Source organism: Oxyura jamaicensis, chromosome 11, assembly GCF_011077185.1.
Source record: "Oxyura jamaicensis isolate SHBP4307 breed ruddy duck chromosome 11, BPBGC_Ojam_1.0, whole genome shotgun sequence".
In the NCBI taxonomy this organism is placed as follows: Eukaryota; Metazoa; Chordata; class Aves; order Anseriformes; family Anatidae; genus Oxyura; species Oxyura jamaicensis.
The window spans coordinates 6,468,793-6,485,319 of NC_048903.1; the positions used below are offsets into that span (position 1 = coordinate 6,468,793).

The 16,527-nt window shown below is 54.3% G+C and overlaps 1 protein-coding gene and 1 long non-coding RNA gene across 2 annotated transcripts in view; both read left to right on the forward strand.

Annotated features, from left to right (window-relative positions):
• The window catches only part of LOC118172659, a 32,831-nt gene extending 19,339 nt beyond the window's left edge, over positions 1-13,492 (forward strand). The window contains exon 3 of the long non-coding RNA XR_004753806.1: positions 13,298-13,492. This is a non-coding gene — a long non-coding RNA (uncharacterized LOC118172659). The remainder of the gene's footprint in view (positions 1-13,297) is intronic.
• Positions 13,493-15,729: 2,237 nt separating this feature from the next.
• ZNF423 (zinc finger protein 423) overlaps positions 15,730-16,527 on the forward strand; it is a 211,916-nt gene continuing 211,118 nt past the window's right edge. Inside the window, exon 1 of the mRNA XM_035336783.1 lies at positions 15,730-16,417. Within this exon, the coding sequence (XP_035192674.1) occupies positions 16,378-16,417 (40 nt within the window). The 5' untranslated portion in view covers positions 15,730-16,377. The remainder of the gene's footprint in view (positions 16,418-16,527) is intronic.

Genomic DNA, 16,527 nt, shown 5'->3' on the forward strand with positions numbered 1-16,527 from the left:
CCTCACCCTGCCGCTATGGACCTGGAGGAGGATTAGTTTGCTATGAAACCCTTTACATGATGGAAATTCTCCTTATTTACAAGGCAGCTGCTCCAGGAAGGCTCAGAACAAGAGCCACCATTCCTCCTGCCTCTGGCCAGCAGGAATCGGGCCTCAATGACCAGTGGTCCAAGGAAACCTAACTCAAAGGCTGTGTAAAGCAGCAGCTGTTGTAAGCCACAATGTTTAACCTGTACTCAGCCCTGGCTGTACTACATTTTCTGGGAGTCCATTATTTTTTGAACTTTGAAGGTTTACATAAATTTTGTCCGTCTATTGTCATGCAGTGCAATACCAGTTCACTGTAGTTTCTACATTTGTGTTGTCTGACACGGCACACTTGTGACTTCCCTAATCCATATAATCACAATTTGCTGTCTGACTTGAAAGTTCTGGTGACATGGAAAGCAATTTTATTCAATGCTGAGTGTACCTGAGGGCTGAGAATCACTCGCTCAGAGACCTTTACTGAGAGGAGTAACCACAAACTTCCCTTTATTTGAAGTGACTGAGAGGTCGGTTTCAGTCAGATATGAGCATATGCTGAAGTTCATCTAATCTTCCTACTTGAAGACGCATGGTGATGGAAACGGAGGGTCTTATGCTCAGAAGGCAGCTTGCTGCAGGCTGGTGGTTGTGGGCACAGGAGGACACCTGCAGTGGGCAGCAGCATCCTTCTCCAGCACCAGCCCAGCTCCTGGAGGGACCTACAGCTCCCGCTGGTGAGGGCGTTCTCTACCTCTTTTCAGCCCAGGTCGTTGGTGTCGGGGTGCTGTGACTCGCTGGGGCTGTGCACAAAGCAGTCTGCTCACGGCCTGCTGCCCTTTGGGGCCCGGCACCGTGGGTTGTGTGCTGGTGGTGCCCTTGCTCCCGGGGCTGGTTTGTGGTGGGGCCGGAGGGTGCCAGCAGTCCCTGAGAGCGACGGGCAAGCTGTTGTGCTGTTACATTTCGCTACCGATCGTTGTAATGTCACTTCTAATGCATGAATTATACCCCCATAGTGTGTAATTATATTTCTCCTCCCAGCCCTGCTCAAGGAACAATGGAAGGATGGAGCTGTTAATATTAAAACCAGCACATCTCCCTCAAAAAAAGTTAGAGGTCACACCTTAATTCCTAGTGCGTGAGTGTGGTTAATCAGGAGATGATGGGACTAGAATGAGTATGGGGACAGAAATATCCTGCACAATTTCTTGTGGAATTTAATTAGAAAGGAAGTATTAATAGCATCTGCATGTGCAACTCTGTTTTGCCTTGCAATATGAATAGCCTTACCCAGAGACAGGCTGATGGAAAACCCGTTGAACTTCTCTATTTCCTCTTTTTTTTTTCTTTTTTTTTTCTTTTTTTTTAATAAAGGAAAATAATGAGCTGAAATCAATAATGATAGTACTTAATAGCAATAAACCCCAGCAGGAATCAGCTTCCTATCAGGTCTCCTTAGAGTTTCTCTTTTAGGTCAAGACATGGTGCTAATCGATGAGGCATTTTGCAAAAGTTCGTGCTCTACTCGTCCCAGTAATGAACCTTCAGCCTTTAATTTTCCTAGTGGCACAGAGTTCCTCGGTGGGCAAGCAGCCACAGGGCCTCGTGGTGTTATTTGCACTAAGCAGGGGCTGGTACTGCCTGGCGTCAGCCCTGGGTTGCTCCGGCAGGGAAGGTCCCGAAGGCTGCAGAGCTTCGTCCTCCTCCCGGAGTCACACAGGGTCTGCCCAGGGCAGGGACCTGGTGCTGGGGTCAGGGGCATGGGGTGCTGCTCCTGGATGGCACAGCAGAAGTCTTAGCAGAAGTGCAGCTAGCTTGTTGTAACAGAGTGGGTTTCCTTCCGTTCTCACTCAATAAGGACTGACTGTAATATTCCTTTTTATTAATTTTTCTCACAAAGGAGAGAAGTGAATGCAGTCAGTATCTTACAACTTGATTTTGATTATGAGATCCTAAAGCAGCCTGGTTCTGAATGAATCGAGAAATGAAGGCTACAGTAACTGAGTTCAGCGTGGCTTGCAAGGCGCTTTGTTCAGATGAAAATCCCCTCCACCGATGCCAAGAGTTTTCAGTCCTGGTTGCTGTTTGCCTTCCCGCTGTGGTGTGCGGGCGTGCTGGGGGGCCGGGCTCCGCTGGGCTGTGGGCGGCAGTCGTGGCCCAAGGCGGGGGACGGAGCTAAGTGGGACAGGGCGTCCCTCGGGGTCACGCATGCTATTCCCAGCTCCACCTCGATGAATGCTGTATCTATCTATTTCGTAATCACATTTTCTGTTGAGCAATCCCAATGCTGAAGGAGCACAAACCAAGTGAAACGTCGTCCTTGTCCCCGTGTGTGCTCCAGCACTGCTGCGGGGCACCACCTGCCCGCAGGCAAGCCCAGGATCACCATTACTGTTAACTGGGGCCGTGCAGAGGTTTTGACACAGCAAATGGCAGCAGAAAGCACGCTCCGGTGTTCCCTAGGATGCCTCTACCCAGCCACTTTAAATTGCCCACCTGCATCTTTGGTTTATTATTATATTTCCAAAGCCATTCCTCTCCTCCCAACAAGGCATGACCCCGCAGCTGGTCGGTATTTCAGGGCCATCCCATGGGGAGCCCATCCCAGGAACAGCGCATGCTGGGCAGCGATGCTGTGATATGGAGACCCCAGGGGCTGGGCAGTGTGAGTCTCCTGACCCTCACCTTGGCCTAAACAACAAATTTCACCAACAGCCACTTCCAGCACCGCCAGGATTGGGCCCGCCTTGGGAAAGCCTGGGTTATGCGAGGGAGGTTTGTGCGGGCCTCCAGCCAGAGACAAGCTCTGTGAGCGTTCAGGCTGTTATGGCATAGCCTTGTGTTCCTGACGATTCTTCAACGTGGGCTTGTTAGTAAAATGGAGACCTTACCTTGTATGTGACAGGTGTAGGAAGATCTCTAACCATGCCTGGCAGACATTGAAGCACAGTGTGTGTGAACAAGGGTGATCTGGGCATCAGCTTTGGAGCGTGGCCCTGCTGGGGCTGCCGTGGGCTCCGTGGTGAGCTGGCAGGCCTGGAGGTGTGGTAATGTGGGGCTGGGATCCCATCATCTGCATTCCCCCCATGTGCCTGTCTCCATCTGACAGCCCCTACCTGCTCCCAGAGGCGGAAGGAGGCAGCACTCAATGTGTGTCCCCATCGAGCATACACTGGGGAGGACGACCACAGCCCAGAGAACAAGAGATCGCTGCCAGCTCTGCCCCGACCGCTCCTTGGTAACAAAGGCCGTCTGCACCCGAGGGCTGGGATGTTTCCCTGGTCCCTGCTGCGGGCTGCACTGCGGGGAGGGGGAAGCCTGGAGGGGCCCGAGCATCCTTCCTTTGAGAAACCTTTTGTTCCAGAAGGGAGCCGGTGGCTGCGAGGCAAGCAGAGGGGAGGGCGCGCGCTGCCTCTGCACAGCGGCACAGGCACGTTTGGGCACTGGGGCCGCTGCCGGGGGCTGAGGATTTCCAGCAAGTGCAAGCTCTGGGCTCGCATAGACACTTGGGCTCCAATTATAGTGATATCTTGCTCTCAGACCAATTAAAATTTCATAATCTCTCCACCAGCCAGGGTGGACAGAGTGTTATGCCAGGTCAAGAAATATCTTCTAGCTACAGTACTTCTCCAGGAAGTTTTTGGCTCCATGAGGAATAGCACCTGCACAGGACCTATGGAGATGGGCTGTGAAAGCACAGAACTTGCAGCTTCCTTGCAGCTGTTTTTGCAAGCTATTTTATTCTGTGTTTGGGGGCAGGAAAATTAAGCTTTGAAATACGAGTTGTAGATAAGGCTGTGAGGAAGCTTAGGATCACAGCCTTAGGTGAAAATAAAGCTGTAATACATAAAGCATTAAAAAGGTGAAGTGTAATGGCAGCCTCCAAAGACTTCCAAACAGCTGCAAGGAAGTCTGCCTTATTGCTGCGATTTGAACAGGAATTATATGGCGCTAGGAAAGGCCTGCCTCCGATCGGAGAAGCGGCAATGTGGCCATTTCTGCGATACACAACGGGCTCCATTTTAATCAGAGGTAGATGCATTTTTGTTAATAGTGTTACTCCTTGCAGTGAGACACTTGCAAGCCACCAAGCACTTTGCAAAGTCAGGGGAAGCCCTGCAGCAGAGGTGGTATGTGTTTGTGTTGCAGCCGTGGCCAGACCTCGTCATGCAGGAGGAGGCAGCGAGCCCCTCGGTGCCAGGAGGAGGCAGCAAGCCCCTCGGTGCCGGCAGCATCCCACCGGGTGCACAGAGCTGCAGCCCTGCCACCTGCTCCTGCCAGAGCCATGCGTTGAGTGCGCTCCGCTGAGAGATGCTCTTGTCTGCGAGGAGGCTCTGGGGGTGTGGGGTATGGGGTGAGGCGAAGGAGGCTTCTCCACACCCAGGGAGAGTTTTGGAGCAGTCATCTCCTGCTGCGAGCACCGGTGTGACAGCAGCGGTGCTGCTACCATCTGTTGGTGAGCAGCAGGAAGGGAGCGACCACAAACCCGTCCGTAGCTCGCGTCCCGCGTGGCGCTGGGGAGGGTGCTGCCAGGACCTCACTGAACGGTTGGGTCAGAGACATCTCTGGGGACGGTCCCAAAGGGCTGTCAGAATTCTGGGTCTCCAAGCGTATTAAGACACAAATGCCATTTAGGACGGGTCTGGGAGGAGATTTAGGAACTGTGGTCACAGGGAGGGAACGCATGGGAAGCATCTCCCCATATCTCCCCTCTGCTCCCTGGTTCTCTGCCAGTGATGGCAGGCACCCGACCGATGTAATCCTTCTGGAAAGAGCACAAGGTGAGGAAAAGCAATCACTGCAACATCAACAAAGCTGGTCCCTCCCCAAGGGATGAGCTGCAGGCGGTCACTGATAAATTTGCAGGGCTCGGTACCAGCCTGTGTTAATGGTGAGAGCTCCGGGAAGGAATCAAACAGAACGAAGTGACGGCGTGGAGAGCTGGCTCTTGGTGCACCCAGTGCTAGCACAGAAGTGGGGAGTTGGGGACAAGCAGAGACTGCTGTGCTTTTGTTGAAAGGAATGCCCTTTTAGCTAGGACAAACTGCTTGGCCAGATGTCCCAAATCATAAATACTAAGATGATCGCCACAGGGGGGACCAAGCCACTGCGAATGGTGGCTTTAAGCAGGCACCGGCCTGTGTTAACATCCAGGTGATGCTCGTAGAAACCTGACCCTGCCCTTGCAGGTGCTGCAGGCCCCTGGCAGAGGGGCACGACTCCAGAGGACCAGCTGCTGCTGGAGAGGGCACGGAGATGGCAACCAGCCTCGAGCACGGCCCAGCTCATCCCCCAGCTCCCCGTGGAGCAGGGCTCCCGCAGCTCCCGCAGGGGTGTGCTGGAAAGGTTGTGAAGCTCTTTTTGTATTTTTAATAACGAGGTGGACAATAACTCTATTTACAAGGAAATCTGCCTTTTGCAGGAGTGCCGTGTATACCTGTGTCTACAACCCTCTCACAAATGGGAAATTCTTGTTCTGATTTTTTCTGGCAGGGATGTTTTGTTTTCCTGTTGGCTGATGCTGTCTGCTCAGTCTGTGGAGGATTAACCTATGTGCTGTTGCTAGGTGGCCTTAAGCAAAGAAATAACGCAGATCACACACTCCTGCATTCCTACAGTGTGTAACTCCCTTGTTCAGCAAGATTTCTCTTTCTCTGTCCCTCTCATGTTTCATGTTTATGGCTGTGGATGTGTGTACCAGAGGACGCACATGCAATTTGCACAAGAGTGATGGACTAGAGCCCTCCAAAAGGTCAGTTTTATTTTGCCTTGCAACGTGTGGTAACTCACTCTTTGCCAGCCCTTTCCATGTCTTCGTTTCTGTTGGTGTCCAAGCCGCCTCCACCATTTGCAGATGTGTTTCTGCCCACCGCAAGGCCTTGGGCTCATCGGGGACACACAGTTTGTCATTGCAGCCTGGAAGGACCCACACCTTCTTGGGGCCACCCTGTGGTGGGGCCCCACTGGGGTTGCAGCACTTGTCAGTGTATCCCAGCGAACATGAGGATACTGAGGGTGGGAAAGAATTGAAGGAAGAGCTTCAAAAGTGATGGCAGGGTGCACAGAACTTTGTGGTCCTGTTCCATGTGTGCATATCCCTGCAAACCTCAAACGGAGAGACCTCGAAGGCACCGAGCTTTTGGGGTGGGATGAAACCTGACTCGGGGCGTCCCTCACCTGTGTCCCGAGGGGAGCCCTGGGGCTGGACTCCCCTCTGAAACCATCAGTGCCTGCACCGCCCACGCCAGCCGTCCGGGTAAGCCGACGGCATTCATGTGGGACAGCCTTGCCCACATCCCAGCCTGCTGCCTGCTGCCAGGCCACCAGCTCCCTGTGCTGACTGCTGCTCGCACGGCTCGTCGGACCCGCCCTCGCCCAGTACGTCGGTTTGCATTGGTAGCGTCTGTCTGAAATGCCCACAGGGCTCTTTTTCTCCTCACACAGCGGGTGGGACTTTATAAAACAGACTCTGACATAAAAATACCCATTTCTACAGAGCTCGTGTTCTTCCCCCTGCACTTCTCCAGCCGAGTCACCCCAGCGCAGCCGTGGCGCTGCGGATGGTGCCCTGGGCACGTGGCAGTGGCGTGGGGAAGGGCAGCCCTGGGGCAGGGGCAGGAGGGGCAATGCTGCGGCCAGCTCTGCCGCCAGCTGCCTTGGGCTGCTTTGTCCTCCTCTTCCCCCTGCCGCAGCTGTGGCTGCTGGCAGCCTGGGCCCCAGCTCGGAGGAGAGGTGGCTGTGAAGAAAGGGCAGCATCTGGGGCCCTGCACGGCCCCTGGGGGCCAGGGGGCAGCGGGGCCGGCCCTGTTCCTGGAGCCGAGAGCGCTGTGAGGCGCGTCTGCTGGGCTGAAATGCAGGCTGTGCTGCTTCTGGAGGCTTCCTGCAATGGAGCCATCTTCTGCAGCTCTTACCGGGTTCTCACCCTTTTTTCTTATTAGCAGAGGACCATGTTCATGGCTAAAAGTAGGAAAGTATGTTAAAAAAGAAAACTGGCACCGCATCTGTGCAGCTCCCAAAATACGAAGGGTGAGGGTCTGAAAGGCCTGAACTCGCTGGGAATTCATTTCCACGGGAAGTCAACAGGAGCTCGGCGCTGAGCCGGCCTCACCTCGCTGGAGAGCACCAGCGTGGTGCCTGCTGCGTGTGCCAGGTGCGGTGGGGCAGCACCTCGCAGAGCCCACGTGGGATCGTCGGCGTGAGCAAAACTTCCCCAGGGGCTGGCTGCCCTGTGCGGCACCAGGAGGAGCCAGCCCTGGCTTAGCCAGGCTCACACGGCACTCTGGAAAAGGGGGGCCTCGTGGAAACCTCGCATCTTTCTGCTATGATGGCTTGTGAGGGTATGGCTTCAGCAGAGTGTGGTCAAACAGACTAACTGCATTAAAGGTTCACCACCGAGTAACCGGACATTTAATGTACCTGTACAGCCGGGGTAGCTCTCTGTACTCGATTAACACTTTCCTCACTCAGAGAAGCAATTCTTGCATGCGGTAAAACAATTTTCTGTCCCAAAATCCAGCGGCAGCGCAATCGCCGTTAGCGAGGGCTGGTTAATTTCAGGCAGTGCACCCTGTGCAGGGCAGCAGAGGCTCCATGTGGCAGTGGGGTCGCCGTGCTGCCCGTGTGGCTCAGACCAGACGCGTGAGCCTGCGGGAGAGCTGGGCCCGTGCCAGCGCAGGCACAGCGAGTGCCCCGGCCCCAGGGGGCTGGTGCCAGGCGGTGCCGCCACGGGCTCTCGGCTTTTGTCGGGAACGTGCTGGGAGCGTTTGGGGTTTGCAAACCTAAAGCCCACGTGTGCTGCTTGAATCCCCGAGCCCCTTTGTGCTCGGAGCAGGCTGCGCCTTGCTCGGAGGCGACGGGCTCCTGTCGCTGGCGTGAATCGAGGCGGCCGATGCGCAGCCGAGCCAGGCGGGATGGCGCAGCGCTCGCGTGAGCGGGGCTGGCCACTGCTCCCTGCTGTCGGCTGCAAAGCCAGAGCTGCCAGCGCTGCGTGCTCCCCTCCCGCCCTCCTCTTCCCCCCGCCGTGCCGCCGCTTTCTCACAGCTCCCGCTGCTTCATTTTCCTCCCCCAGCTCCCGTTGCCATGACCCGCCAGGCTGGCCGCCGGCAGGAATTCGTGCCCCTCCGGCTGCTCCCCGCTGCGCTGCCCCCAGAGTCCCCCCGCGCTGCCCTGGCGGGCACGAAAGCAGAAAGGCACTGGGCTCCTGTCCCGCGGCGTCTCTTCACTGGGGTGTGGTTTTCTCTCTCAAGAAGAGACGCCAGTCGGTCACGTCGTGCTGGTCCCTCGTGGAGGTGGCTGACAAGCCGGAGGCTGCGCTGGGCTTGGCTGCCTCCGCCAGCCAAAGCGAGTGCCCTGGGGGGGAGCGGGATGGCCTTCAGACTGGCCTCACGCCGTGCTGTGCCCTGCTGTGCCACGCCTCGGCGGCACAAGGTGAGGACGCCCGTGATGGTGCCGAGCTGTGGAACAAGGGCACAAAGCCCAGCACTGCCCCGCAGCCCCCGGTGGGCTGCCCCGCAGCACAGGCTGGCCCCGGGCAGCAGCGGTGTCCCGAGCACCGCGCGGGCCCAAGCGTGGGGTTTTTGGCGTGTGCCTCTGGGAAGCGCCGTGCGCCAGGGCCCTGAGATTTCAGGGCCTCTTTGGAGGCTACAGCAAGAATTGTGAGCAGCACAGCCAGTTAAGTGGACAGAAACAAAGAGCAGGTCGGCTGCTTTGAGGGGCATCATGTACGTTTTGAAAATTGGTGCTGCTGCATTTAAAAATGTACTTTAGGACGTAAAGTCCCTTAAATAAATGTAAAAAAAAACAACTCTCAATATCCCCTGGCCTCTCCTGTTTTGCCCAGCGGACTGAAGCCGTTATCACTGATAGATGGAAAGGAACCCTAGTAAGAAAAGAGCAAATGCTGCCAACCACGCGATTTTAAACAGGGCACCAGCAGGGCTGATAATAGGCATGTGGTCTGTGACCCTTCCAAAAACCCTGTGGAGGGATGAAACTGAGAGGAATCGGTAAAAATTTGGTCTGATTCTTTGGAAACTACTTGACAAATCTTACTGAATTTAATAGAGAATGAGATCTTTTCCCTGGGTTTTTGGCTTCATCTGACATCGTTCAATAGCAAGGAGATAATTTCTATTAATTCCTATAGAACTTTTTCACAAGAATAATAACTGCGTGTTCTCACAGTGCCACCTGCTCCCCACCACAAGCTCATCGCCGTTATCACATCAATTCAGAGGGGGGACCATAAATATCTTAATATTAAAGAAACAACTTTCTGTAAAGTGCTGCTTTCAGAACTGCCCGGGGGTCTGCCTGTGCATCTGCGGGGTTTGTTCATCAATAGCACCGTGCAATACGCCGTGCTTTCGTGGGTAATTACAGAGGGAAAGCAGGCACAGCAAAGAAGCAAGTGGAAGCTATTAATTTTGTACAATAGGATTTGATTTGTGTTTCAGTTTTCTTCGCTGCAGTGGGAAGGAGCTGCGAGAGGAGGTGATGGCAGCAGTTTGTCGGCCCGTCCCCGAGTCCCTTGGTGGAACACGAAGCTGCTCTTTGGGCCTGTCTTTCCGCCAGCGCAGGAGCAGAGGGGACCCCGCTCGTCCTCTGGCAGGGACGGCTCAGTACCGGGATGTGTTGTGGCGTGGTGGTGAGCACCAGCCGCGTACCGCTGGGGTTAACCGCGAGAAGTTGCCAAAAGCTCCTTGGTGATGGTTTCTGCAGTAGAGATGTTCTTGATGGTGAGAAGGTTTTTGTGCAGAGGGGCAGCCTCTCAACTTGGTGCGTGCTCTCTTGAGAAGAAAGAGCAGCATCTGACAGACGAATGCTGGCAGGCTTAGAATCATGGTCAAAGATTGCTGGTTTTGTTTGGTTTACGAGGAAACAGAACTGGGGAGAGGTGAAGTGGATGGCCCAAGACCAGAGGAGCCAGCAGCTGGAGGCAGCCCACCACACCCCTGTAACCAGGAGCTTCAGCCCTTCTCATGAACCCAGGTTGCAAAGTTTTTTTTTTTATTATTATTATTATTATTTTTTTCTTTTCCTTAAGACAAGTCCTCTGGGAAGCACTGCAGACCCATGTCCAACAGGAATGGGAGGGATCCAGAATAAGTAGATGATAGAGAAATACTTTCTCTGAGTTGTGATTAAAAGCACAGAAACACAGATTTTTTTTAATAGTAAACATCATCAGTTAGTAAGCAACATGATGTGGCTGTAAGTTATTTTTATGGGAACGTTCAGAAGGCAGATGTAGAGCCTGGAAAATCCTCGGTCCTGAAGGCGATTCTGTCATGAAGCGCGGATCCTCTGCCTGACTCCCACACCGTTTCCTGGGGCACTTAACTGGAAGAGAGGCCGAAATGAATACTTTGCTCAGCGAGCGATGGAAGGGGAAAAGTACCTGTTTGTGTTTGCAGGGTACTGCATGGCCTGTATCTTTAGCACTGTTATCGGTAGTGATTGTTTTCCTGTAACTGTGCAGGAGTGTGCACGTGCGATTCCTGCACAGGTGGGTATTTGGGGAGATCTGGGCTACATTCAGCGCCAGCGTATGATAGTAGTTTTCAGAAAGCGTCACGAACTGCGCCACTTACTCTGTCTTGCTTTTAGACTGTCCTTGGTCTTTTTTAATAGAAGGAAAAGTGACTGATAGAGGCAAGTGCCAGACACTGGTGAAAAGGAATTTGAAATCACCATCATCGTTACAAACGTATGAGTTGTAACGTGGTACACGTGGCACACGTAATTCTGTGCGTGGTAAAATGTTTCGCAGGGTAACTTCCCTTTGTCATCTCTCTTGGATAACAGCTCGATCCTTTTTACCGCAAGTTCCCAAGGCACAAAGGGGCACGCGCAGTGGCGCTGGGTGCTGCCCGCAGCCACACCAGCAGCCCTTCGGTGAAGCCTTTCCTCCCTGCACGCGTCCTCCCTCCAGAGCACCTCTGCTTCCCGCCTCTGCCACTCTCGGTAGCCTGAATTTCAGCCTCTGTCAGTCCTCTGCTGTGACTGAAACGTGGGACGCCAGTTATTTATTTATGTAAAACGTTCTGAGGCATTAACTCACAAACACCATAGAAACTGGGCTGGTATTGTAGTCGGGGCTTTTATTCAGGTTGTCTGATGCGCTGTGGATGCCGCCTGCCTTTGTGTGCTCCAGTCCCATGTTTATCCTGACGAAGCCTTTGTGTTCCCCATTTGACATATTTTACTGTAAATAAAGAGCGACACTGTCTTGCAGCTGTATCCACTGTGACATTTGACTCTCAACTGAATGAGTGCATTGTGCCATGTGTTTTGGAAACATTATCTCCTTTTAAGAACTAATCCAGGCCTCGAACAGCTTCCTGCGTGTGCCTGGCTGCCTTTGCCATGGAGAGCTCAGGTGCTCACCCACCTCGGCTCTGCCCGGCTGCCTCCTGCCCCTCGAGCACTGCCGAGGCTGGAGATGGGCACCGACACCAGCTCTCGCTGCTGTCCCTTCATGCTCTGCTTGGTCTTTTTGTCTGCCTGTAACCCTTCTGATCAGATGTGCTGTCTGGCTTTTCTGGGGGTGTTAGCACTTTGCCACATTTCTCCTAGGTGTTACGAGCATCTCTTATGTCTACATGTGTGACACGTTCTTTAATTCAAGGTTGATTCTCTGCTTCACAATTACGATGATTTTCCCTGCGCTGCCTGCTTGCTCAGTGTCATTTTATGGGTTGAAAATACTCCTCTTTTCGACTTTAGAAAGTTTAAATCCTGACTGGGGCGGTGTTCCTTGAAGCAGGCTCAGCCCATTGGGTGCCTGCCTCCAGGACTAAGGGAACTCAGGTCCTCCGTGAAGATCCCAGCTTTCAGGAAGTTTTTATTTTTGCTTTCACGCAACTGTGCTATTTCTATGCAGCTTGTAATTTCAAGCTAATTCTGACAGACTTTTAAAGTAATTATGCCTATATATAGAAATGTGTAAGTTTTTGCTCTCAGTCCTGAATGCCAATAACTCCGTAAGCTGCAGAGATACCGGGGTACTGCCTGCATTGCCCCACGGTATGGCCCTGCCATCAGCTTCCTATACCACTGCCAGGGCAGAACTACCGGAGCTGATGTTTCCTCTGCCTTAAACATAATTGCTTTGAGAAAACTTAAGCCAAAGTGCCGATATTCTGGATGCTCTTCACCTGCTGTGCGTGGAATAATATCACGAGACCCTGGCGTGGTGTAAGGGCCTTCCAAAGAGAGAAGAGCTGGTGCTGCGGATAGCATCTTCCTGGAAATGTCACCAAACTCACATGCACGCACACCCCGTCCCCCTGGACTGGGGCTCAGCACCTCCGTGTGAGCATGGTGAGACCTCGCTGGGCTTTGCTGGGAAATGGAGGGGGTGCTGCGTGGTGGGACGGTGTCAGCAGCCACCGCCAGCAAACCCTGTCTTTGGACAAGTTGTGCTGAGCTTGGGTGTCCGCCTGCCTCCCAGGATGGGTTTCCTCTCACCAGCAGCGGCATCATATGTAATATTCACCAGCAGCATCCCCACGAGGGTTTCCCAGAGCCGAAGGTGGCATCCAAATGCCCAGCGAGCACGGAAGTCAGCCCGAGACAGGGGAAGGTACTTGGTTCTCTCCCAGAGAGAGCAGCTCCACTTTTTGTGCTTCCATTAAACTTCCCGGAATAAAGAGGGAAGGCATCTGCGAGGAAGCAAGATTGATAGTAGGTTCAAAATGTATTTTTACTGCCCTCTTAAATTACCATATTTAAATTGAATTATTAAATGTATTTTCATTAAATTAGCACACAGGCTGGTGTAATTTGCCTTCAGTGTTTTAATAAAGTCTGTGAAGCCTTCCCCTGTTATTAGTGTTTTTGGAACGTACCTGTTTGAATGACGATACGATTTTAAGTTCTGGTGCTGGGAACGGAGCGAAGATGGGTGAGCTCTGCCTTGCTCTGGGTGCCATGGCATGGTTCTGGGCTTGCTTTGCTCAAGAGCTGCTGCAGGACCACAAGGCAGGGGAAGCCAACCCACTCCCTACACATATGGCTGGAGGGGATGCGCATGGGACTGGCACGTCGCAAAAATCAAGCTGCAAGCCGCTTAGGCACGTGTTGACAAACTCCGTGGGACAAAGATGTGCTTACAGAGCAGGGCCTAGAGGAAGGCTGTGTTTTCTGGGTTTGAAGATAACAGAGAGGGATGAATTAATAATTATATACACAAGCGCCATACTTAAAGACGGATTGACACTTTTAGTTTTTTTACATTCTGAACCTGTTTTCCCACTTTCTTTCTCTCTAGCTATAGACTGGCTACCTTTCAGGAGGTCCCAGCATGGACAGCAGCAGTTCCAAGGGTGCTGTGGCTTTGACGACAGACGTGAGAGTGAACTCGAACCTCTTCCAGTGGAGGGGCTTGGGGTGCTCCGATCAGGGCTCCTCACCTTGCCAGCAGCTGCTCCGAACCAGGTAGGGGCTCGCTCACAAATAAACCTTCTTTTTGGCCCTCTGGCAAGAGAGAAGGTGAAAAATGCTTCTGTTCACTCATTTAAAAGAAAACCGTACAGGCTTCTTAGTGCTTTTTTCCTTTTTTAAAAAGGAAGAAGTTGTAGAAATGCTTCATTTTAATCGGGGCATTTACAAATATTTCTAAAAAAGCATGGAGAATTTCGAGGCAGGGCCATGGATGGCAAAGGGACTGAGGACGGTAACGGGGCTTGTGAATTGCTCGCCAAGTGGAACGTGTACAACTAAGGTTGAAATCCCCTCTTTGCCTGATTGCACAGGGATTTGAATGTGGGTCTCTGAACTCCTCCGAGAGTGTGCAACTGCCGGCACATTCTGGATGAGAATCTGTCCTGCTGAAGCTGTTCTGCTTTGTAAGAATAATTAAATATTCATTGGGCCAGTGAGAGAACAGAAACAATCTGATAGCCTGGGGAGTAAGGCTCTCCAATAAGACGAGGAAACAGAAGTAATTCAGTTCCTGATCCAACTCAGATGCTGAACGGATATGAATCTAGGGTCATGTTGACCAAATTTGCCAACGATTCTGGTTGTTTTTTTCAGGATACAAATATCATGACATTTTTTTCCCCATCAACTTTGGTTATGTCTTTATAGAGACGGGTATCACACCAGCTTTTGTAATGCTGAATTTCTGCTGACTAGACTTATCCCCATTTTGCATCGGTGTCAGAACTGGGGCCACAGGCTCTTTTAAAATCCTTCTTACTCCTGGGTAGGTCCTTTTTTCTCCTTCTTTCTCCTAGCCTTCCTGACCCCACAATTTGATGATGCTTAGTGCAGTGATGTAGAGGAAGTGTATCTTAATTAGAGTGGTGTTATAGGAAACATTTGTTACTGTATGTCCAGTCCGTGGTGGTAATGTGGAGTGATACTATAGGAGGGAACTGGAAACCTTTATTATAACATTAACAAACCCAACAGTTTCTGACAAACCTTAAGAAAGCAGAAATCACCACTGAACATCCATCGAAATTTGATGCTGCACTAACAAACGTCCTCACAGTTACATTCTGAATTCACTGGATCAAATGACAAACTCACTCCGGAATTATCTGAGTTTCTTTCGGTGTGGGGGGAAAAAAAAAAAAAGAAAAAGAAAAAAGAAAAAGCCAAAGAAAGCCCCGAACCCAGACAAAGCCCTCGGGAAGATGCTTTCCAAGCGCCGAGGGCTACCAGGAGGGCAGGCTGCAGCCCCGGCACCCCCCTGCCTGGTGGCTCCGCGCTGCGGGGCTGCCCGACCCCGGGGGCTTCACTCGGCGCCCAGCGGAACGAGTTTTAAACCATTTCGGATTTTCCTAGAAAAACGAAACAACCCCCCCCCCAGAACCCGCCTTCCCCGCAGCGAGGCACGGGCCGCCCAGGCTCCCGCAGCCCCCTGCGCATCCACGGCCGAAGCAGCCCCGTTTGCCCCTTCGTCCCCCTCCGCAGCCGCGGAGCGGCGGCAGGGGGCTGCCGGCGAGCCCGGCCAACTTCGCCCGGCGCCGCTCGTCCCAGCCCGGCCGAGCCAGCCCGGGCAGCCCTCCGCGGGCGGAGCCCCCCCGCTCCCGCAGCTCCCCCGGCTCCGCGCAGCTCCGCGGGCGGCGGCGGCGCCGAGTCCGGTCCGCGCTGGCGGCGGGTCCGCGTTTTGCGGGCGGCCGCTGTATTTCCCGGGCCGTCCATGGCTCGGTGCTGTTGGCTCTCTCTCCGTCTGATCGGCGCAGGCTGCGCGGGGCTCCCTACGGGATCAGAGCGCTCCCCCGCCGGGACTCCACTCCTCACATCCTCCTGCTGGGACTCAGCTACATTTCCAGCCAAGCCTGGCTTTATTATGTGTGTCTGCACTGCAGCCCCAGCAGCAAGATCGGGAGGAGGAAAAGGAGCCAGGACAAAGAAAAGAGAGGGAGGCTGGCGAGAGCTAAAGAAAATAAAAACCCAGGGCAGCAGCGGCAGCGGCGATGAAGGCAGGAGCGGTGCCGCCTCGCAGCGGATGACCCATGGAGGCAGCTAGCGGGCCCGGCCTCGATGCGAAGCGGCGCTCACCTCGGGCCGCCAAGTGCGTGCGCGCAGGGGAAGGCGGCGGCGAGCGCGGCCGGCGGCGGGGAGCCCACCCAGCTCCGCGCCGGGCACAGCTCCGGGCACAGCGCCGGGCACAGCGCCGGGCACAGCGCCGGGCGGCCCCTCGGCCCCAATAAAGGAGGACTCGGCGGCCTCACCCGCCGGGCGGCGGAGGCCAGCGAGGGAGAGGAGCCCGCGGGCAGAGCCGGCAGGGAAGGGGGGGAGCCGAGCGCGGCCGCGGGGAGGATTTAGGAAAATCGCAGCCAGGTCGCACCCCCGGAGCGCCTCGCATTGTCGGGGCCGTCGCCGGGCTTATTTTTAGACGCTGATTCTCCCCGCGCCCTCCCCCCCCCCCCCCCCCCTCCGGAGCCCCGCACGGCTTTTTTGTATTATTCTGAAAGTGCGAGCCGGACTGAGAGCCGCAGGGCGCCTGCAAACTTTAAAGAGAACAAAAAGGCGGGTGGGGGCGCGGAGGGGCTCGGCATTATTTGCACATCGAAGGGGAGGAAAGAAAAAAAAGGAAAAAAAAAAAAAAAGAAATTGCAACTGTTGCGCCCGTGATTTTTTTTTTTTTTTTTTTTTCCCGGGGGGAGAACCTCTAGGTGCCCGAGGGGGTGGAAAGCGGAGTTGAACTTGCCGCATTGCAACAGGCAAAAGAAGTGAGAAATCCAAATAATCGATCCCGCTGCCGCCGCTTCGCCTCGCGGAGCCGAGCTAAAGTTTCGAGGGGCGCGAGGCAGGGCGAGGGCAGGGCAGGCAGGGGCCGGAGGGCCGGAGGAAGACGCGGCGGCCGGGAGGACGAGCCAGCGGCGCCCGGACATGTCCAGGAGGAAGCAAGCCAAGCCCCGCTCGGTGAAAGGTAAGCGCCCGCCGCCCGCAGCCCCGCTCCGCGCCCGCCGCCCGGCCCCGGGCGCCCGCCGCCGCCGCCGCTCCAGCCTCCGCGGCGCGGCCAATCAGGGCCGGGGCCCG